The 21,860-nt window shown below is 45.1% G+C and overlaps 1 protein-coding gene and 1 pseudogene across 24 annotated transcripts in view; one reads left to right on the forward strand and one right to left on the reverse strand.

The window, feature by feature from the left end:
- Positions 1–21,860, forward strand: part of Ttc41 (tetratricopeptide repeat domain 41) — a 71,034-nt gene that overhangs the window by 18,439 nt on the left and 30,735 nt on the right. For 14 of the 24 annotated variants that reach the window (XR_003948569.1, XR_871676.3, NM_001003910.2 and 11 more), the window contains 6 exons: positions 1–163; positions 5,533–5,693; positions 6,582–7,017; positions 9,306–9,545; positions 12,552–12,750; positions 20,177–20,355. The exon at positions 1–163 is cut by the window's left edge and continues 52 nt beyond it. Coding sequence is in view for 20 of the 24 variants with exons in the window: in NM_001003910.2 (NP_001003910.2) it covers positions 1–163; positions 5,533–5,693; positions 6,582–7,017; positions 9,306–9,545; positions 12,552–12,750; positions 20,177–20,355 (1,378 nt within the window). In the remaining 4 variants the exon portion in view is untranslated. Of the gene's footprint in view, positions 336–5,532; positions 5,694–6,581; positions 7,404–7,566; positions 9,137–9,305; positions 9,546–12,551; positions 12,751–18,628; positions 19,510–20,176; positions 20,356–21,860 lie in introns of those variants that run through there. The other 10 variants (XR_003948570.1, XR_001779398.2, XM_006513005.4 and 7 more) reach the window with 8 other exon arrangements.
- Fabp3-ps1 (fatty acid binding protein 3, muscle and heart, pseudogene 1) lies at positions 7,504–8,179 on the reverse strand (annotated as a pseudogene).

Raw genomic sequence — 21,860 nt, forward strand, 5'->3', positions numbered from 1 at the left:
GGCTGTGGGAAGTCCACACTGATTGCCAACTGGGTCAGTAATTTCCAAAGCAAACACCCCGGAGTGCTGATGATCCCATACTTTGTGGGCAGTACGTGTGAGAGCTGTGACATCATGTCTGTGATCCACTACTTCGTCATGGAGCTTCAGCACAGAGCCAACGGTAACCGGGCCAGCCTTATGGGCAGAAAGTGAAGACAAGTCCCCTGCTAGTCTCTCTGAACTCCACTTTTACTTTATATAAATACCAACAAGACTGCTTTAAACACCTCCCATCTCGCTTGTCAAAGTAAAGCCAGAAAGTTCCTAAGACCAGAAAACAACTGGTTTTGATTTTTTTTTAAAAAAAAAAAGCATGAATCTTACTATAAAAAGGAAACCCATTAAAAATGTGTTCTTTCCCATGAAAGGTAAAATAGCGACCCAAAGGATAATAGCATCATTGGTTAAAGCATCAGCTGAATTAGAAATGAGCAGTTGTTGCTCTTGTCCTTGGGCCTGGCATTCTCTTGTTTTGATCTAAATCCCCTATGGCCTCACCCATATGTCCTGCCTCTCCCTCCCTAGAGCCTCTTTCTCCTTCTTCCCACGTAATGGTCTACTAGGAATCTCTTAAGTGAGTACTAGACACCATTCCTCCCTATGGTCAGCCCGGAGAGATCAGATTCTTTCTTCCCAGAGGCACTGCCTGAAAGGCTCAATTCTTCTGCCTTGGACTAGAACAGTGGTTCTCAGCCTTCCTAATGCTACAACCTTTTGATACGGTTCTTCATGCTGTGATGACCCCCCCAACCATGAAGTTATTTTCATTGTTACTACATACCTGTCATTTTGCTACTGTTGTGAATCATAATGTAATTATCTCCTATTCATGATATCTGCTGTGTGATCCCTGTCAAAGGGTCATTCGATTCCCAAAAGGGTTCCTACCCACAGGTTGAGCACTGCTGGGCTAGAGGCAGGGGAAGAATGAAAACGGTACACCTCTCCCTCCAGAGCTGGGGCCTGGGCTCCCACTGCCATCTCTTGGTAAGAAGTTGGCCACAAAAGCTATCAGGCAGGTTTGGAAGGGATGGTGTTGGAACAGGTAGCCTTCTCTGCTACACTCTTTGGGGACATCTTTCTGGGTGACTTTTGGGGACATCTCACTAACCATATAGAAATCAGAAGAAAATGTATTCTAGGTACAGGGGAAAGCCGAAGGAACGCTACAGTTCCTGAGCTGGAAACACAGTGGGATGAGCTGGAAATGGACAAGGGATGGATGGAAGAGTCTATCAGACCCAAGAGGGAGTGAGGGTGGGGCTGCTGCAGATGGGAGGGGCACTGTGGGGCAGAGTACCAGATGCGGAGTCTGTTGAATACAGGGAGAGGCCAGGGTAGAGTTTGGAGCACTGGAGTGACACGACTTGATTCCATATCAATCTGATGTGTGGGGAACGGACATAGCGAAGCAAACTTGCAGACAGGGAGGGACACTTACTATTGAGATGGTCCTAGCAAGACGGTCAACATGTTGCTTAAGGGCAATAGAAGTGGGGAGGGACTGTGTTTAGTTTGAGAATTTGCTGAAGAATTGGATGTAAGTTGAAGGAAGCGGGGGAACACTCCCATCTCTGGGCTTTAGGAAACGAAATGAAAGACAAGGGCTGCTGACAGAAACAGGCAGTGCCAGTGTAGTGGCAGGCAGGTTAGAGGAAGTCAGGATGTGTGATGTTTGAGATGCAAAGTGTGCTGTGCTAGTAATGGTGACAGTCATGATGTGGGCTGTGATGGTGGCAGTTATGGGTGTGTGTGTGTGTGTTGTGCTTCATGCTGTCCTGGGAGCCCGAGAACCTGTGCCATACTTACTGGTCCGGTGCGTTTGGTTTCGGACCCTGGGACAAAGCACTGAGGTGCATATTTTACAAACCACAGTTCTCCCAGCATCCTTCACTTTCTACCTGGCAAACTCTGCCCCTAACCCTGAACTCTCCAGCCCAGCCCCTGGGCTATCCTTCCCCCAGAGGCTTCTTCCTATATAATCCAGACAATTTGGTTCTCTCTCTCTCTCTTTCTCTCTCTCTCTCTCTCTCTCTGTGTGTGTGTGTGTGTGTGTGTGTGTGTGTGTGTGTGTGTGTGTGTGTGTGTGTGTGCGCACGCTCATGCTTGCTTCCTTGGGTAAGTTTTAACTCTGTGTAGCTTGGTTCCTATTTGTTCTTTGATCGTTTTGAGTTAGGTCTTCTATAGATCTGGGCAGTCTCAAGTTTTCTATGTAGCCGAGGATGGCCTTGAAATGCCCATCTCTCCTTCCCAAGTGCTAGGATCACAAGCCTGGCACGCCCAGCTTTGTTTCTCTATTAATAAAATGAGGATTTTAAAGTTAAAGTACCCTCAAGCATTTAAAGAATTAACTAGGATAAAGTAAAAAAAGACAAAGGCGGTCAGTGCAGGTCCTAACATCTGGAAAGCACTGATAAACATTAGCAGTTACCATTGCTGTGCTCCTGAGTATGTGGGCATTCGCATGCATCTGACTGCCCGCTGGTGACAGTCGGTGCACCTCTCTACCTGTGAGTGCTTCTAGGTCCCGAGTAAGTCTGAGGGGTCCTTCAGTGACTTTGGATGCATTCATACCATCCACACGCTGCCTGGTGGGTCTCTGTGAACCTTGGGGGGTGGGGGGAATGTGGATGGCTTCAATTCTCTTTGCTTGCACTCCCTGGGTCTGTAAAGTAGGTGAAATAGGCAGAGGCAGGTGTAACTGTCTCCATCTGCCTCCTGGTCCTATTCTGGCTCATCCCCAAGGTGTTCCTTTGGGCTAGGCAGCTAGCTGATGATGTAAGCTCAGCTGAACACACCCAATTATGATTTTATTCCCAAGGTGAGTTGTTATTTTAAAGGGGTTCAGAACACTCCTAATAAAAACAAGCTGCTGCTGTCTTTCAAACAAGTAGCTTTTTAGCCTGGCAGCAGTAGGCAGAATTCAGGAAAGCCAACGAATCAAGGACACTTCTCCATGAGAGAGCACCCATCCTCACGGTGGAGGCTCAAGAAAAGAGGCTTTGGGCTTGTCCCACAGTTCTGGCTCCCCTTTTTACAAGCTGGGCGATCTTGAGTCGTTTACTCAAGCTCTTTAACCATTTCTCCCCTGTAACCTTTTTCTCCCCCCCCCCCAAAACCTACCCCCTAAGGCCATGAGATTGGAAAGACAAAGCTTGTGAAGAGTTGACAATGGTACCTTCTGGTTCTCCACAGCTACTGCTATTTTGCTGCGGTTGGAGGGAAAACAAAACCAGCGGGTGCACCAGTGAGGGAAAGGAGGGAAACGTGATGTGCCCACCCCCTTTCATGATCAAGTAGAAGAAGAGTCTGTTGCCCTGTGACCACTGCAGCCCTATTAGGGCGGCATGGTGTGGGGCATGGTCAGGGCTGCCTGTGCTTCCCCAGCACAGCTGGCTTCCGGGATGAGGTGGAAGTGGGCGCAGGAGGCAGAGCTGTTGAGAGAGTGCAGCTGCGCACTGCAGATTCAGCTACTCTGCGACTCAGTTTCCTTTGACCCCGCCTTCTCGGCCACAAGCATTTCTTTCTCCGTGAGAGGCGAGAAGCAGGGGCCCTTCCCCTTTGAGACACCAAATACCACACGTGACATATTCCTGCCAGAACAAAGTAGGTGGTGAGGAACTGCCACTGTCGGAGACACTCCTGACTTCCTAGTCCCCTCTTCTGCCTTGCTAGCAGCTGGCACCTAGTCTGAGACACTCTTTGCAGAGTCCAGCTTTCTCTTGATGCAGTTCCTTCCTTGGCACTGTGTTTCTTAGAACTGAATGGCACTCCTAGAAGGCGAGTTCTACAGACTGAAGGCTCCTGAGCACCAGGCATCCTGTTAAGAGCTTCATGGTTCCCGGGCTTCCATCAGCATTAGCACCCTGACATCCAGACTGCAGGCCACCATTAGTGGGACAGTCTGAGCTCTGGCTTTTCACTCTGAAGTCTTTGTCCTCCATACTTTATTGTGTAGCCTTCTAGAGGGGGGAAAAAACTTCTCTCAGCCTTTTGGAAGATTTCCTTCTTGGTCCTCACCCAACATTGGCTCTCTTTGAGTTGGTGCTGTGGAATAAGTGGGAATGGGCAGAAAGCCTCAGCAGGACTTGCCAGCACTTGTGTCCTGGGCCAAAATCACTTCCTAGCCTGACTTCTTGTCCTTGGCTCCACAAGTTGAGTTTCTTTGGCGTTGAACCATCACCTCAGGCCCTTTTACGTCCCTCGATAGTCTGGTGGTGACATACTTATCACTCATGGGCCACCCCTCTGTAAGAGAGTGGAGCTCTGCTGCCTGACAGCCAGTGTGTGTGGTACTTCATGTGGATGGCTCCCTCCAAGTACCGTGAGCTTACCCTGCCTGGTCTTCCAGGTGACTTAGAAAGGTCCCAAGATTCTGTGTTTTAATGTTTGTCTTCCTCTGCAAGCTCTGTGAGTTCAGAGAGTAGGTCTACTTTATTGTTTACTGATAAGCCCGGTGCCTGGAAAGGCATAGAAGACTCCCAGAAAATCTGTGCTGAGTGATGACCTCCACACACATGAACACTAAGTCTGCCTTGGAGATATTAACATTTAAGGCGGACCTTTAATAGAGGCAGGTTGACTCTTATCAAACAGAGAGAAATGTTTGGGATCATTTTCCAGTATCATCATGCTATCACTTTCTTGAACATCGTTTCGAGGAGAAGTAGTTATACTCACTAAACTGTCTTATGCTTGGTGCTTTTCGTCATGTGATGACTGTGCATGAGACTCCCATAGCCTGGGCTGGAGAGATGGCTCAGCGGTTAAGAGCACTGGCTGCTCTTCCAGAGGTCCTGAGTTCAATTCCCAGCAACTACATGGTGGCTCACAACCACCTGGGATCTGATGCCCTCTTCTGGTATGCAGGCATACATGCAGATAGAGCACTCATATACAATAAATAAATAAATAAATAAATAAATAAATAAATAAATAAATAAATAAAATCTTAAAACAACAAAGAGCACTCATATACAATAAATAAATAAATAAATAAATAAATAAATAAATAAATAAATAAAATCTTAAAACAACAAAACAATCTTCCATAGCCTTTGGACTATTGGGGATGTGGACACAGGAGGATCACTGGAACTCACTGGTCAGTTTGTATAGCAACATTTGTGAGTTCCAATTTCAGAGAGAGACTCTACCTCAAAAACTTAGGTGGAAAGAAATTGAGACTACCAGACTTTTACCCCTGCCCCTCCCGCATATGTGTATGCCCATATGAAACATGTACAAATACTACACATAGCATCTTTATATGAAATCCTGAAAATGTATTGGAGACATCAGGTGACAGATAGCACCACTACTTTGGGCCTGAATGTCTTGAGGAAGCCGGCCAAGCGTGTGCATGTGTGTGTCAGCCACACAGCTGGAGTGGCGGGCACTCGTTTTCTAACCTCTCTGTGTCTCTGGCCATCAGCACATCTGAGCATTGATGGGAACATTTTGACCTCATCTGAAACTTCTGTATTGTAGGTCCCCGGCTTGAAATGGATTTCCTTAACGAGGACTCAAATGTCTTGGTCTTTTCACTTCTCGTAGAAGTGTTCATAGCCGCCATAAGCTTAAAGCCATGCATCCTGGTACTAGACGGGATCGAAGAGCTGATCGGTATCTATGGGATTTCAGGTCAGAAGGTAACAACTCTTAAAAACTACACTTAATTTTATAAAGGAGAAGACCCCATTACTTAGGGTGTATATAATACACTTATCTTGTGTTGTGTTTCTAGGTTTGTCTGTCATTGATTTTAATTATGGCTTTATGTTTTAGTAGTCAGATACTGACATGCCATTTACTATGGGCCTGGCATCGTGCTAGGAGCTTTAAATGTATCAGCATGTTCTTTTTGGCTCAGGACCAAAGGTCTAGCGTGTACACAGCCACTCAGAAAGAGACTACTCAGCATCCCTGGTTGGAGAGAGGGCAGAGAGATGTTAGGTTATCTAAGTGTTGTCTAATTAAATGGCAGAATCGGAATCCAGACCTAGAGGGCCAGTGAGATGGCTCAGTGGTAAGGGTGCTTACTGCCATGGCTAACAACCCCAAGTTCAATACCTGGGGTCCACATCATAGTAAAGAACCAATTCCCAAAAGTTATCCCATGGCACCTGCCTGCACATACACACGTGCACACAAAATAAATAAATGGAAATGTAATAAAATTTTTAAACAATCAAGAAAGTATCATATTAGGTATATATCATGACAGTTTTGCTGCAAAAGTAACAATTCTTTGTTATGTAACACAAGGTCTTCTTATTTTATTAAGAGGTCCAAATTGCCTTTATTAGATTTTTTTTTCGATTATTGCTGTAGATTATTCCTCAGAAGAGAGTCCAGATTTGCACTATTAGATTCATCACAGATGAATCAGTCAAATGTGGTTCCATTCTGTGTGAATTTGTATTTTTTTTTTTTTTACTACCAAATGGTTCCCTGTCCAAGTTACCCTCACTGTACTCACATGCAATCGCTCTGAACATAATGTTAAGGTTTTTGAAGTTTTGCAATGTCTCCAATAGGCGAAAGATTTCTCCTGGCTGCCGCGCTCCCTGCCTCCTCACTGTAAATTCATTCTGAGCAGCGTCTCCTCCAGTCTGTCCTGCAAGTCGCTGTGTGCCCGCCCTGACGTGAAGATCGTGGAACTCAACAGCATCGGGGACGAAGACACCAAGTTCAACATCTTCAGACAGCACCTCTCCCCTGCCGACCAAGAACGCTTCGGGCAGAGCAAGCCCATTTTGAGGAAGAAACCAAACCTGAGCCCTCTGAAGCTCGCAATCATCGCCAGCGAGCTGCAGGAGTGCAAAATCTACCGCAATGAGTTCCAGTGTCTCCGGGAGTACTTGGAGGTTGCCTCTGTGCAGGAGCTCTGGGAGTTGATTCTGAAGCGCTGGGTTGAAGATTATAGTTGGACTTTGAAGCCTAAAGACACAACTCTAGACACCGTGATTCCAGGTGTGTGATAGCTGATCCTAAAAGTGCCTCCTTTATGGCTCCAAGACTTGTTTGTCCCAGTTTCTCGGTTGTTCTGTTTCTGCTGCCCCCTGCTGGTGCAGTCCCTCATCCTCACCAAGGACAATCTTGTTTTGTTTCCACAGGGTCTCTCTATGTAGTTCTGGCTAGAACTTGCTTATGTAGACCAGGCTGGACTCAAACTCACACAGCTCCATCTGCTTCTGCCTCCCGAGTTCTGGGACTAAAAGGGTGTGCTATATACCTTGGCTCTCCTGGCACCTTGATGCCTGATTTCCTCTTCAACTTTCTCCTAGACCTTTCTCAGTTTAGTAACAGCTCTTTCCTTCCTAGTTGGGGTAAAACAAACAAACAAACAAACAAACAAACAAACAAACAACATCGTTAGCTCATCTTGTGAGTCTATTGTTTGTGGTGAACAATTTTTCTTTTTTTTTTTTTTTTTTTTTTTTTTTTTTTTTTTTTTTTTGGCCTTGGTTCTGCTTTATTGTCCTTAGAGCACCCTTTGGATACAGTTTTAAAAAATAAACCACATACATAGTAGGAACTGAGTCCAGGCTGATGCCCCGTATCTCCAGAAAAATCCCAACCCAAGAATGTTTATACAAAATGTCAGAGGGGAAAACCATGAGGCAGCATGGTGCTGAGCTGAGGGGTGGCCAGTTGGCAGAGGAGCGGGCGGTCAGTGACGGAGCAGCCAGGTCACGCCTCCTTCTCATAAGTCCGAGTGCTCACCACACTGCCATGAGTGAGAGTCAGGATGAGTTTCCTGTCAACTAGCTCCCTAGTTAGTGTTGTCTCCTGCCCATTCCACTTCTGCACATGGATGAGTTTGCCTCCGTCCAGCGTCACCAGTGACTTGACCTTCCGGTCATCTGCTGTCACCTCGTCGAACTCTATTCCCAGCTGAAAGTTGATCTCTGTGTTCTTGAAGGTACTTTGTGTCTTTATGGTGATAGTATCCCCGTTCTTCTCGATGATGGTAGTAGGCTTGGTCATGCTAGCCACCTGCCTGGTGGCAAAGCCCACACCGAGTGACTTCATGTAGTCATCAAAATTCTTGCAGTCCACTAGCTTCCAGGTACCGACAAAGGCGTCCGCCATGGTGCGATGAGTGAGGAGGCGGGCAGGCACTGAGAACCGCAGCTCCCGGCTGGACAGCCTCTTTAAATAGCCCTCGCATCACATGATGAAAGTGGCCCACACCCCTCGCTCCCGAAATGTGAACAATTTTTCTACGGTGTGTTTACAACAGTCAAGAAGCAGGCTGTTGAAAGCTTTTATTCTCTCCAGCCACTGTCTGTGCAGTAGGCCTCTGATATCTGATTTGAAGCTTGCTTTCCTCGTTTTGTCTTTTCTGCATCTCAGTCTCCTTTCAGAACACGGAAACCTAGATTGGAATGCAGTTGGAGAGGTGGAAGAATACAGGGCACATTGATTACTGTGGTACTACATTGTCCCTCACAGTTTTCTGCTCTACCGTTTGCATTTCTATCAGGAAAGTGGATTTTAAGGTGGAAGTGAGGTCCCCTAGAAGAGTTGCAAAGGCCATTGATCCATTCTATCTAACTACACCCCCAGGACTGCACAGGAAAGCCCTCGGCTCCTTCCTGCAATGGCGGCTGCTTCTCCAGCACTGGCCCGCAGTCCTGATGGGTCTAGGGAGCTCCAAAGCCATGGGGCTAGGAAGAGCTGGGTAGAGCTCAGTCCCGTTTAGGGGGAGCTTCATCACCTTGGCTTCAGATGTGCCTTTAATTGAAGGCTGTAGGTAGTGTGGACCACTTCAGTTCACGAGCGGCAGGGGACCATGATGCCTGTCTTCGCTGTGGTCAGAAGGATCTCTCTAGCTGGCAGATCTTAAAGCCAGTGATAGGACAGAAGCTTAAGGGCCCTTGGATGGTGTTTGAGTGAGTGGCCCTTCTCCAAGAGAAGCTCCTGACCTAGCAAACTGCACTGGGCAGATTGCTTCGCGTGGAGACCAGGAAGCCTGCCCATTTGTCCCCGGTGTTAGATATGACTGTCAATGGTGGGTGACACCTTGGGTTCTGAAGGCAAACTGAATTCAGATCCCCTCTCAGCACTTTCTTCTGAGTGACTTTGGGTAAGTTATTCAACCTGCCTGCACCCCTTCCTTTGGAAGACTGGGGCCATTACAGTACTTACCTGGATGGAGGAGGGAGGGTGTTTCCTGGTGTAGTGGACCCCCTACTTCCACTGACGCGCTCTCTTTCGTTCTGTCCTCCCACCCCACCCCCTCTGCGGCTGCCTAGGGCCAAGTGGCTGGGTAGTGGATGTGCTGTGCTTGCTCTGCATCTCTCACTGCGGGCTGGCTGAGGATGAACTGCTCCAGCTTTTGGACACGATGGGCTACAGGGACCACCACAAAGTGACGGCGGTGCACTGGGCAGCCTTCCGCCAAGCCACCAAAACCTGGATCCAGGAGAAGCCCAATGGTCTCCTCTACTTCCAGCACCAGTCCCTAAGGAGTGCCGTGGAGCACAAGCTGCTGGGTAAGGAGCTGACTCTGTGAAAACGCTTTAGGGGTCAAGGGAGGAGGAGAGCCACATTCACGAGAATTCTCTAGCAGAGATGAGCAAACATGCAGGACAGCTGTTGCCCAAGTTAAAGGAGACCTGACTTCAGTGGCTGAGCACCCCAGGGGTTATTCCTTTATGGAGTGGACTTGAGTTTTCCTTCCAGAAAGTTACCATGGCGGCAGCAGCTGCTGCTGCTGCTTCTGCTCTTCCTCCTCCTCCTCTTTTTTTTTTTTTCCCACAAGATCTGGAACTTGCTCTATAAACCAGGCTGGCCTCAAACTCAGAGATCTGCCTGCCTCTGCCTCCCAAGGGCTGGAATCAGAGGGCGTGATCAACTGTTGCTGCCACTACCACCACCACCTAGCTCACCATAGCATCTTCTAAAAAAAACGATCTCGTTTTAATTACAAGCAATTAGTTTGGGATCTCACAGAACTGGTAAGATCATATGCAGAGTGTTTAACTCTTTTCAGAACTCCATTTCTCACTTTCAAAATAAGACTAATGATGATATTTACCCTGAGAGTAATGGGCGCTCCTGCAAATGCAGAATCTCCTGGGTTATCCCGATGATCGCCATGGCAGCCATTTGAATGACAGTTCTCTAATACCTGGTTGGGACCGTATGATTGAATGGCCATGCAACATTCAAGATGATTTTCCTCTGGCAGTTCCTGACCTGGACTAGCGTTTCAGGCCCCCAGTCCACAGACAGGCATAATGAACCCTTGTTTTCTTAAGCCACTGAGATTTGCAGCTGCCAGTAGAATGTATTCTAACCTCCCATGAGTCAGAGTAGTGCACCAACGTTGAAGGCTACGTCTGTCGAGGCCAAGTCTGTGCTGCACTTTGTTTGCACAGATGATGCTGGGGCCAGACCTCTCTCTGCATCTCAAACGTAGCTGGAGGAGAGCAGTTACCCAGTCTGTCTGGGTTTAAGTAGCTTCACTTGTCATATGAGGATTCATCGTCCTGTCTTCCTCATGAAGTTACTCTGTAAAATGACAAAATGGAATGTACAACATCCTGCAGCCCCTTCCTCTTCCATGAGTGCTGGCTGGGCATTGACTTCAGGGCCGTGTGTGCTCAGTACACACATGCTCTATCAGTGAGATACCCGCCAGCCCCAGATGTTGGTGATTTTAGCCTTTGTGTTTAACGCTTCCAAGTTTGGGACTCAGCATGTTATTTACCCCATTTGTTTTTCTTTCACGTCTTACCTCACTTTCTCAGTGTAACACCCACAAAAATGGCTTCGCCATACAGCGAGGGAGGGGAGTTGTCTTTTTTTCCCCCATGGGTCTCATATGCATTGCTTTGCCACCAGAGCATATGGGCACACCTTTGCCTAAGTAGAACAAACTCTCTCCAGATGTGCGGGTGATTTGGAAATGATTTCAGCGCAAATGCAGAAGGCTAAGCAGTGGGTTTTTTATTACAGTTTTTATGATAACCTGGGCTTGGTGTGCCATCTAGTGTGCACTCCATTCATCTTGCAAGAGTGCCAAGGGGAAAAAAAAAGTAAAAAGTTTTGATTTTCAAGGATAGATATCAGTCAGCAGCTATGGGCTTTTAAGAGACTTGTTTCTGAGTAGCACAGTCTGTCAGAACCACCCCACTTTGGGAGTGAACATGCAATAATTTAGCTTTAGCTCCACTTTCCCATTTGCTTGCTGAGTAACCACTGGGCCCTTAGGAGGTCAGGAAGAAGAATCAGGTGTCCAACACGCTCACCCTCACATGGGAGCGAGTGCTTGTTTAGGCAACAGCCATGGTGTGTACTCAAAATGGAGAAGTGGGGCTGGAGAGATGTCTTAGTGGTTAAGAGCCATGGCTGCTGTTCCAAAAGGACCTGGCTTTGACTCCCAGTAGCCACGGGCAGTTCACAGCTGTTGTGACTTCAGTTCCAGGAGACCTGATGGCCCTTTCTGACCTCCACGGACTCTGCACACATATATGCAGCCAAAACACCATACACATAAAATAAGAATAATATTTTTTATTTCTAACCACCTTCCTATTCCTTCTATACTGCCGCCCTCCAATTTGATTATTTTTCTAAGTGTATGACTGTGTGTGTGCGTGTGTTCTCTTTTCTTTATTTTTTTAAAATTTATTTTATGTATGTGAGCACACTGGAGCTGTCCTCAGACACACCAGAAGAGAGAGTGCATCGGGTCCCATTACAGATGGCTGTGAGCCATCGTGTGGTTGCTGGGAATTGAACTCAGGACCTCTGGAAGAGCAGTCAGTGCTCTTAACTGCTGAGCCATCTCTCCAGCCCTCCAATTTGAGTCTTCAAACAAACAAACACCCCAAGAAAGTAGGAAAGCAGTCCAAAGTGTTTCTTTGTGGAAGTTGGTAAGGAAAACTCAGTATGAAATGTCCATACACTTACCCCTAATCATAACTATAAATACTTTCTGGAGGAAAACAGAATGTTGCAGAAGATACTTTTTTTGGTCATGTATATGTGCATTTGTGACTGCATGTTTGCATGGGTGTGTGCAGGTGTGCATGCATGGGTGTGTATACATGTGTGCAGAGGCCAGAGGTTGCTCTCAGATGTCTCTCTTAACTACTTCTCACATTATATATTGAGGCAGGGTCTCTCACTTAAACCCAGAACTCATGGATCTGGCTAGCCTAGCTGGCTGGCCAGCTAGCCTGCTCCAGATTTACCTTTCTCTGCCTCCCTGGTGCTGATTCCAGCCGAGCCACCACAGCTGCCTGCTGTTTGTGCCCATGCTGGGGAATCAACTCCAGGCCTCAGCTTTGTTCAGTAGGAACTTTCCCACTGGGCCACTTCCCCAGCCCTGTACCAGCCACTTTAAAGATGCCAAGATCTTTCCAAAGATACAGAGTTTTGGGATTGTGTTTTCTTCCCTAATCATAGCAACAGAGTTGCTATATTTTGTGATTGTATTCTCATGCGGGAAAGAAGCCAGAACTGTGAGGCTGTAATTGGTTTTGAGACAGGTGTAAGCACTCCGGTGAGAGAGAGCAATCCCAATGTGGCCCAGAACAGCGTGAATCACAAGAAGGCACATTTCCACCAGGTCTTGATGAGGTTCTTCCAGCGGCAAACCATCTTCTGGAGGGTGTATCAGGAGCTGCCCTGGCACATGAAGATGAGCGGGTATTGGGAAGGTCTATGTAACTTCATCACGAACCCCAGGTGAGTCCTGCTTTCTGCTAGCTTTCTATGGAATCTTGATGTCACATTAGCAACAAGGCTTCTCTGAGTAGCATGCTCATTTATGCGTGTGTGGAACCTTAGTGTGGAATCCACTTTCTTTTCTCTTCTTTTCCTTTCTTTTCTTTTCTTTTCTTTTCTTTTCTTTTCTTTTCTTTTCTTTTCTTGTTGTCTTCTTTTTTAAAAAAAAAATAATTTAATTTTAAAATTTATTTACATTTCTTACCCGGTTTTCCCCCATCCCAGAAACCTCCATTTCATCTCCCCTCCCCCTGCTTCTAGGAGGGTGTTCCTCCACCCACCCACCCACTCCCACTTCCCCACCCTCAATACCCCTACACTGAGGCATCTATCAAGCCTTCATAGGACCAAGGGCCTCTCCTCCCATTGATGCCTGACAAGGCCATTCTCTGCTACATATGCAGCTGGAGCCATGTGTATTCTTTGGTGGCTTAATCCCTGGGAGCCAAGCCACTTAATCCCCAAGTGGGACAGTTTCTGGATGGTCTTTCCTTCAGTCTTTGCTCTACTCTTTGTCTCCATATTTGTTCCCATGAGTATTTTGTTCCCCTTTCTTTTTTTTTTTTTTTGTATTCTTTTTTTTAAGATTTATTTATTTATTATATGTAAGTACACTGTAGCTGTCTTCAGACACTCCAGAAGAGGGAGTCAGATCTTGTTACAGATGGTTGTGAGCCACCATGTGGTTGCTGGGATTTGAACTCCGGACCTTCGGAAGAGCAGTCGGGTGCTCTTACCCACTGAGCCATCTCACCAGCCCCTTGTTCCCCTTTCTAAGAAGGACTGAAGAACCACACTTTGGTCTTCCTTCTTCTTGACCTTCATGTGGTCTCTGAATTGTATCTTGAGTATTTGGAGGTTTGGGGCTAATATCCACTTATCAGTGAATGCATACCATTTGTGTTCTTTTGTGATTGGTTTACCTCACTCAGGGTGATATTTTCTAGGTCTATCCATTTGCCTAAGAATTTCATGAATTCATTGTTTTTAATAGCTGAATACTCCATTGTGTACATGTACCACATTTTCTGTATCCATTCCTCTGTTGAAGGACATCTGGATTCTTTCCAGCTTCTGCATATTATAAATAAGGCTTTTATGAACATAGTGGAGCATGTGTTTTTGTTATATATTGGAGAATCTTTTGGGTATATGCCCAGGAGTGGTATAGCTGGGTCCTCAGGTAGTACTATGTTCACTTTTCTGAGGAACCGCCAGACTGATTTCCAGAGTAGTTGTACCAGCTTGTAATCCCACCAACAATGGAGGAGTGTTCCTCTTTCTCCACATCCTCGCCAGCATCTGCTGTCACCTGAGTTTTTTATCTTAACCATTCTGACTGATGTGAGGTAAAATCTCAGGGTTGTTTTGATTTGCATTTTCCTGATGATTAAGGATGTTGAACATTTCTTTAGGTGTTTCTCAGCCCCTTGAGTTTCCTCATTGAGAATTCTCTGTTTAGCCCTGTTCCCCATATTTTAATAAGGTTATTTGGTTCTCTGGAGTCTAACTTCTTGAGTTCTTTGTATATATTGGGTATTAGCCCTCTATCAGATGTAGGATTGGTAAAGATCTTTTCCCAGTGTGTTGGCTGCCATTTTGTCATATTAACAATGTCCTTTGTCTTACAGAATCTTTGCAATTCTATAAGGTCCCATTTGTCAATTCTTGATCTTAAAGCATAAGCCATTGATGTTCTGTTCAGGAACTTTTCCCCTCTGCCCATGTGTTCCAGACTTTTCTCCACTTTCTCTTCTATTAGATTCAGTGTATCTGGTTTTATGTGGAGGTCCTTGATCCACTTGGACTTGAGCTTTGTACAGGGAGACAAGAATGGATCAATTTGCATTCTTCTACATGTTGACTGCCAGTTGAACCAGCACCATTTGCTGGAAGTGCTGTCTTATTTCCACTGGATGGTTTTAGCTCCTTTGTCAAAGATCAAGTGACCAAAGTTGTGTGAGTGCATTTGTCTTCAATTTTATTCCATTGTTCTACCTGCCTGTCACTGTATCAATACTATGTAGTTTCTATCACTATTGCTCTGTAGTACAGCTTGAGGTCAGGGATGCTGATTCCCCCAGTTCTTTTATTGTTGAGAATAGTTTTCACTATCCTGGGTTTTTTGTTATTCCAAATAAATTTGAGAATTGCTCTTTCTAACTCTATGAAGAATTGAGTTGGAATTTTGATGGGGATTGCATTGAATCTATAGATTGCTTTTGGAAAGATGGCCATTTTTACTATAGTAATCTTGCCAATCTGTGAGCATGGGAGATCTTTCCATCTTCTGAGGTCTTGATTTCTTTCTTCAGAGACTTGACATTCTTGTCATACAGATCTTTCACTTGTTTAGCCAAAGTCAAACCAAGATACTTTATATTGTTTGTGGCTATTGTGAAGGGTGTTGTTTCCCAAATTTCTTTCTCAGCCTGTTTATCCTTTGAGTGTATGAAGGCTACTGATTTGTTTGAGTTAATTTTATATCCGGCCACTTTGCTGAAGTTGTTTATCAGCTGTAGGAGTTCTCTGGTGGAGTTTTTGAGGTCACTTAAGTATACTAGCATATCATCTGCAAATAGTGATATTTTGACTCCTTCCTTTCCAATTTGTATCCTTTTTGACCTCCTTTTGTTGCCTAACTGCTCTAGCTAGAACTTCAAGTACTATACTGAATAGATAGGGAGAGAGAGGGCAGCCTTGTCTAGTCCCTGATTTTAGTGGGATTGCTTCAAGTTTCTCTCCATTAGTTTGATGTTGGCTACTGGTTTGCTGTATATTGCCTTTACTATGTTTAGGTATGAGCCTTGAATTTCTGATCTTTCCAAGACTTTTATCATAAACGGGTGTTGAATTTTGTCAAATGCTTTTTCAGCATCTAACGAGATGATCATGTGGTTTTTGTCTTTGAGTTTGTTTATAGAGTGGATTACGCTAATGGATTTTTGTATATTGAACCATCCCCTGCATCCCTGGGATGAAGCCTACTCAATTGTGGTGAATGATCATTTGGATTTGGTTTGCGAGAATTTTGTTGAGTATTTTTGCATCAATATTCATAAGGGAATTTGGTCTGAAGTTCTCTTTCTTTGTTGTTTCTTTGTGAGGTTTTGGTATCAGCATAACTGTGGCTTCATAGAATGAATTGGGTAGTGTTCCTTCTGTTTCTATTTTGTGGAATAGTTTGTGAAGAACTAGAATTAGATCTTCTTTGAAGGTCTCATAAAATTCTGTGCTAAATTTGTCTGGTCCTGGTTGTTTTTTGTTTGTTTGTTTATTTGTTTGTTTGATTTTGCTTGGGAGACTTTTAATGACTGCTTTTATTTCTTTAGGGGGTTGGGACTGTTTGGATGGCTTATCTGATACTGATTTAACGTTGGTATTTGGTATCTGTCGAGAAAATTGTCCATTTCATCCAGATTTTCCAGTTGTGTTGAGTATAGGCTTTTGTAGCAGGATCATATATATATATATATTAATTTCCTCAGTTTCTGTTGTTATGTCTCCCTTTTCATTTCTGATTTTGTTAATTTGGATACTGTCTCTGTGCCCTCTGGTTAGTCTGGCTAAGGGTTTATCTAGTTGATTTTCTCAAAGAACCAGCTCCTGGTTTTGTTGATTCTTTGTATCTTTTTTGTTGTTGTTGTTGTTGTTTCCACTTGGTTGATTTCAGCCCCCAGTTTGATTATTTCCTGCGGTCTAATCCTCTTAAGTGTATTTACTTCTTTTTGTTCTAGAGCTTTCAGGTGTGCTGTTAAGCTACTTGTGTATGCTCTCTCCAGTTTCTTTTTGAAGGCATTCAGAGCTATGAGTTTTCCTCTTAGCTCTGCTTTCATTGTGCCCCATAAGTTTGGGTATGTTGTACCTTCATTTTCATTAAATTCTACAAAGTCTTTAGTTTCTTTATTTCTCCCTTGACCAAGTTATCATTGAGTAGAGTGTTGTTCAGCTTCCTTGTGTATGTGGGCTTTCTGTTGTTTTTGTTGCTATTGGAGACAAACCTTAGTCTGTAGTGATCTGATAGGAGGCATGGGATTATTTCAATCTTCTTATATCTCTTGAGGTCTGATTTGTGACCGATTATAGGGTCAATTTTGGAGAAGGTATCATGAGGTGCTGAGAAGAAGGTATATTCTTTTGATTTAGGATGAAATGTTCTATAGATGTCTGTTAACTCCATTTGGTCCATAACTTCTGTTAGTTTCACTGTGTCTCTGTTTAGTTTATGTTTGCATGATCTGCCCATTGATGAGAGTGGGGTTTTCCATTGTTTTCCAACCCTTTACTCGGAGGTAGTGTTTGTCTTTGACACTGAGGTGCATTTCCGATATACAGCAAAATGCTGGGTCCTGTTTATGTATCCAGTCAGTTAGTCTATGTCTTTTCATTGAGGAATTGAGTCCATTGACATTAAGAGATATTAAGGAATAGTGATTTTGCTTCCTGTTATTTTTGATATTATTTATATGTTTATGTGGCTATCTTCTTTTGGGTTGCTTTTTCTAGGGTGTAATTTCACTCCTCATGTTGGCGTTTTCCATCTATTATCCTCTGTAGGGCTGGATTTGTAGAAAGATATTGTGTAAATTTGGTTTTGTCTTGGAATATCTTGGTTTCTCCATCTTTGGTAATTGAGAGTTTTGCTGGGTATAGTAGCCTGGGCTGGCATTTGGGTTCTCTGAGAGCCTGTATGAGATCTGCCCAGGATCTTCTGGCTTTCATAGTCTCTGGGGAGAATTCTGGTGTAATTTGGATAAGTCTGCCTTTATATGTTACTTGACCTTTTTCCCTTACTGATTTTAATATTTTCTTTGTTTTGTGCATTTGGCGTTTTGATTATTATGTGACAGGAGGAATTTCTTTTCTGATCCAGTCTATTTGGAGTTATGTCGGCTTCTTGTATGTTCGTGGGCATCTCTTTCTTTAGGTTAGGGGAGTTTTCTTCTATAATTTTGTTGAAGATATTTACTGGCCCTTTAATTTGGGAATCTTCACTCTCTTCTATACCTATTATCCGTAGGTTTGGTGTGTTCTGGATTTCCTGGATGTTTTGGATTAGGAACTTTTTGCATTTTGCATTTTCTTTGACTGTTGTGTCAATGTTTTCTATGATATCTTCTGCACCTGAGATTTTTCTCTTCTATCTCTTGTATTCTATTTGTGATGCTTGCATTTAAGACTCCGGATCTCTTTTCTAGGCTTTCTGTCTCCAGGGTTGTCTTCCTTTGTGATTTCTTTATTGTTACTATTTCCATTTTTAGATCCTGGATGATTTTGTTCAATTTCTTCATCTGTTTGATTGTGTTTTCCTGTAATTGTTTCAGTGATTTTTGTGTTTCCTCTTTAAGTGATTCTACCTGCTTACCTGTGTTCTCTTTTATTTCTTTAAGGGAGTTATCTATGTCCTCTATCACCATCATGAGAAGTGATTTTTACATCAGAGTCTTGCTTTTCTGGTGTATTGGGGTATCCAGGGCTCGTTGTGTGGGAGAACTGGGTTCTGATGATGCCAAGTAGTCTTGGTTTCTGTTGCTTATGTTCTTGCCCTTGCCTTTTGCCATCTGGTTATCTCTGGTGTTAGCTGATCTTGCTGTCTCTGACTGTGGCTTGTCCCTCCTGCAAGCCTTTGTGTCTGTGTCAGTACTCCTGGGAGACCAGTTCTCTCCTGGAGGAATTTGAGTATGAAGAGCTGTGGTAAAAATCAGCTCTGGGGGGAAGACAGAACCCAGAAGGATCCTGTCCCCAGCTGTTCCTTGTTTCCTGTGTCCTGATGGCTCTGGGAGGGTCCCTCTTGGACCAGGAATTTGAACAGAAATGATGGTGTTACCTGTGCTCACAGGTGTGTCAACTCTCTTGGGAGACCAGCTCTCCCCTGGTATTTGTATATGTAGCTCTGTTGCACAGAATCAGCTCCAGGCTTTCATCGAAACTGGAAGGCTCCTGTTCCAGGCCACTCCTCGGTTCCTGTGTCCTGATGGTTCTAGGTGGGTCCCTCTGACTGGAATCCACTTTCATGGTGGGTGGCTCCCCCAAGATGCTCTGTTTGATCTGTCAGGCACTACAGTAGTCTCCTCTTTCACACCATATGCACTCCTTCAGGCATTGGGAAGACAAGAGGGCAAAGGCCAGAACTGAAAGGGATACAAGACAGGCCATACTGGTGCTAGCTGCTTCTGACCTGCTTTTCCTGGTTCACTCTTCTCTTGCTCCCCCTTCTTTTCCCTGCTTCCTTCTTTTGCCCTTATGCATTAACTCAGCAAGTTTACTGAGGTCTCACCCCGCCTCTGCCACTGTCATAGTCCTGAACTAAGACACAACCCTATAAGCTCCTCTGTGCTTTCCATATATTGAGGGGAAGGGTCTGGGAATTGGGAGCTTGATAGTTACTGGAACTGGGGACCATGCTTCATATGAAACTGCAAGCCCAAGAGTTGCTGGGAGGTAGAGCCAAGGAGCCTGCCCAGAGGAGGGCTATTCTGAATAGGTGGGGGAACACTGGTACCCAGAGGAGAGCTATTCTGAATAGGTGGGGGAGCACTGGTACCCAGAGGAGGGCTATTCTGAATAGGTGGGGAGCACTGGTACCCAGAGGAGGGCTATTTTGAATAGGTGGGGGAGTACTGGCTCGAATTATGGAAGAGTGAAGGGCTCATATATATCTGGTGACAACCAAAGCTTTAAGACGTTTATAGGACTGGCTGTCTTCAAAGGCTCTGGGAATATTATGGAAGAGAGGGCAGAAGGAATGTAAGAGCCAAGGGTGGGGACATAGGGAGGCAAAGCACATCTTTTGGGGCATGATGTAGTGTTGCTCTAACACACTCACCACATCTGTGGTTATGTGCAGACTGGGCCATCAACATCCCATGGATAGGGGAGGGATCCCTTAGGTCATGCTCCCCCCCCACCCAGGCTCTGTTGGGAGTTCATGGTGGCTAGGGGAGGGGGTGTTGTTTTTTTAAAGTGGTGTAGTCACTGATAAATACTTGTTACTTGTGCTTATGTAAACAACCTTGATTAAACTCTGTGGGACAGACAGATGAACAGACAGACAGACACCAAGAGAGAGAGGGGAGGGAGAGGTTTATGTATCATGGGATATATATAGCTCATGTCATGGGGTAGAATGCTTGCCTAGCTAAGACTCTTGTCATACACAAAGCCCTGAGTTTGATCACTTAAACTGGGCATGGTGACACATATATGTAACCTCAGCCTTTGGGAGACCGAGGCAAGAAGAGTAGAAGTTCAAGGTCCCCCTTGGTCTAGAATATATGGAATCCTGCTTGGAAAATAAAAAGGTTCTGGCTAGGCCAGTGTCATGTGGGAAGTAGAGGAGTAACTTCCTTCAGCCATGAGTAACTTACATAATCACGTGTGTCACAAGCATCACAGATTTCATATCGAAAATCCAAAACCCAAGCTTGTGGACCAGGCTGCACCTTGTCCACTACTGGGATGTGCTGCTGGAAGCCGGCAATGACGTGTCTGAGGCTTTTCTGCTCTCTGTTGCCAAGATAGAAGGGGAACAATTCCAGAAACTCAAGAAGCGAACCACACTCTCAGGTAGGACAGCAACTGTGCCTCCAACCCACGCCCTCATCTTAAAAAGAATAAGAGATGGCCTCTTCTGGAGCCATTTTGAGTGACCATGGCCCGGGGAACACAGATTGAGGTTATCCCAAATTTCATGTTCTAGCATGGAAACGGTTTTACAAAGTTTTTATAGTTTTACAGAACAAGGAAAGCCATAAATCAAGGCAAGTTTAAAATACATCAGAGAGGCAGGCACAGGGAGCTTTTTTTGTAGGCCTAAGATGCTATCTAATGAGTCTTTGCTTTAAGATTGGTGGAAGCCAGTGGTCTGCTAAGTTAATAGATGGTGAAAAATTTTTATCTGTTACTCACAAGATGTTAGCTCAGACACAGAGGCGGTCGGGAATGGCTCTCCTGGAGGGCTAGCGCTAGGCCTATATTCCTGCCTCTTCATGGTGCTGAAATGCTGGGCCAGTCTCAGACTCCTTTCCCAGCCACACAGAGCGTCTCAGAATCTCAGATGTTACAGTCACACCTTTGGTGCTTCAGATTAAGTACATTAAACCCAACTGTGGCTCTGTCCCCTCTGCAGTTGGCTGTGTTTCCTCCTTTCAGGACCCAGGCCGGACAGCGCTGTTGAAAGTGGTCTCAGGCTAAGCAGAGGACTGTTCTTTGACGGTCTGCCTCATTCTTGGGCTTGGATAACTCTTTGGACAGTATTTTTTTTTTTTTTTTTTTGCCCCTGTAGCCCATAAGTAGGCCCTTTGCCTGCCCACCCTCCCACCCCATCCTCTATTTCCTGCTTATTAAACAGAGTGATAATATTCTTCATTCTTACAATAGGTTAACCAAGCACCTCCCTGACCAGGAACTCAGCAACACAGTGCTGAGCAGGGCAGATGGAGTCCTGCCTCCCAGCTGGAAACCCTAGTGACAGATCCTGATCCCTTTTGTTCTCCCTCTTTTTGTGGGACAGGCTGACCATGAACTTGTTGCGTAGTCAGGTGGATGTTACTCAAAATTTCAGCCCTGTTACTTCAGACTCCTGTTGCTGAGGGTGTATTAAGTGCCAGAAGGTCAGGGACTTCACGGGTGCCTCATTTTGGAAACCACAAGTGTACTAGTCAAGTTTTGATTGAAATGAAGGAAGCTGAGTCTCTGGAGGGGCAAGATCTCCAGGGTCTGTAACCCCAGATAGTTAGAAATGGACTTGAACTTTACCATTCCTGCAGGAGGCCTTGGACATCTAGCCTTTGCTGATTTATTATTGTGCACATAGTTCTTTAGTGTTGGTCTTAGTCAGGGTTTCTATCTCTGGACAGACATCATGACCACGAAGCAAGTTGTGGAGGAAAGGGTTTATTCAGCTTACACTTTCCACATTGCTGTTCATCACCAAAGGAAGCCAGGACTGGAACTCAAGCAGGACAAGAAGCAGGAGCTGATGCAGAGGCCATGGAGAGATGTTCTTTACTGGCTTGCTTCCCCTGACTTGCTCAGCTTGCTCTCTTATAGAACCCAAGACTGCCAGCCCA

Source organism: Mus musculus, chromosome 10, assembly GCF_000001635.26.
Source record: "Mus musculus strain C57BL/6J chromosome 10, GRCm38.p6 C57BL/6J".
Taxonomy (NCBI): domain Eukaryota; kingdom Metazoa; phylum Chordata; class Mammalia; order Rodentia; family Muridae; genus Mus; species Mus musculus.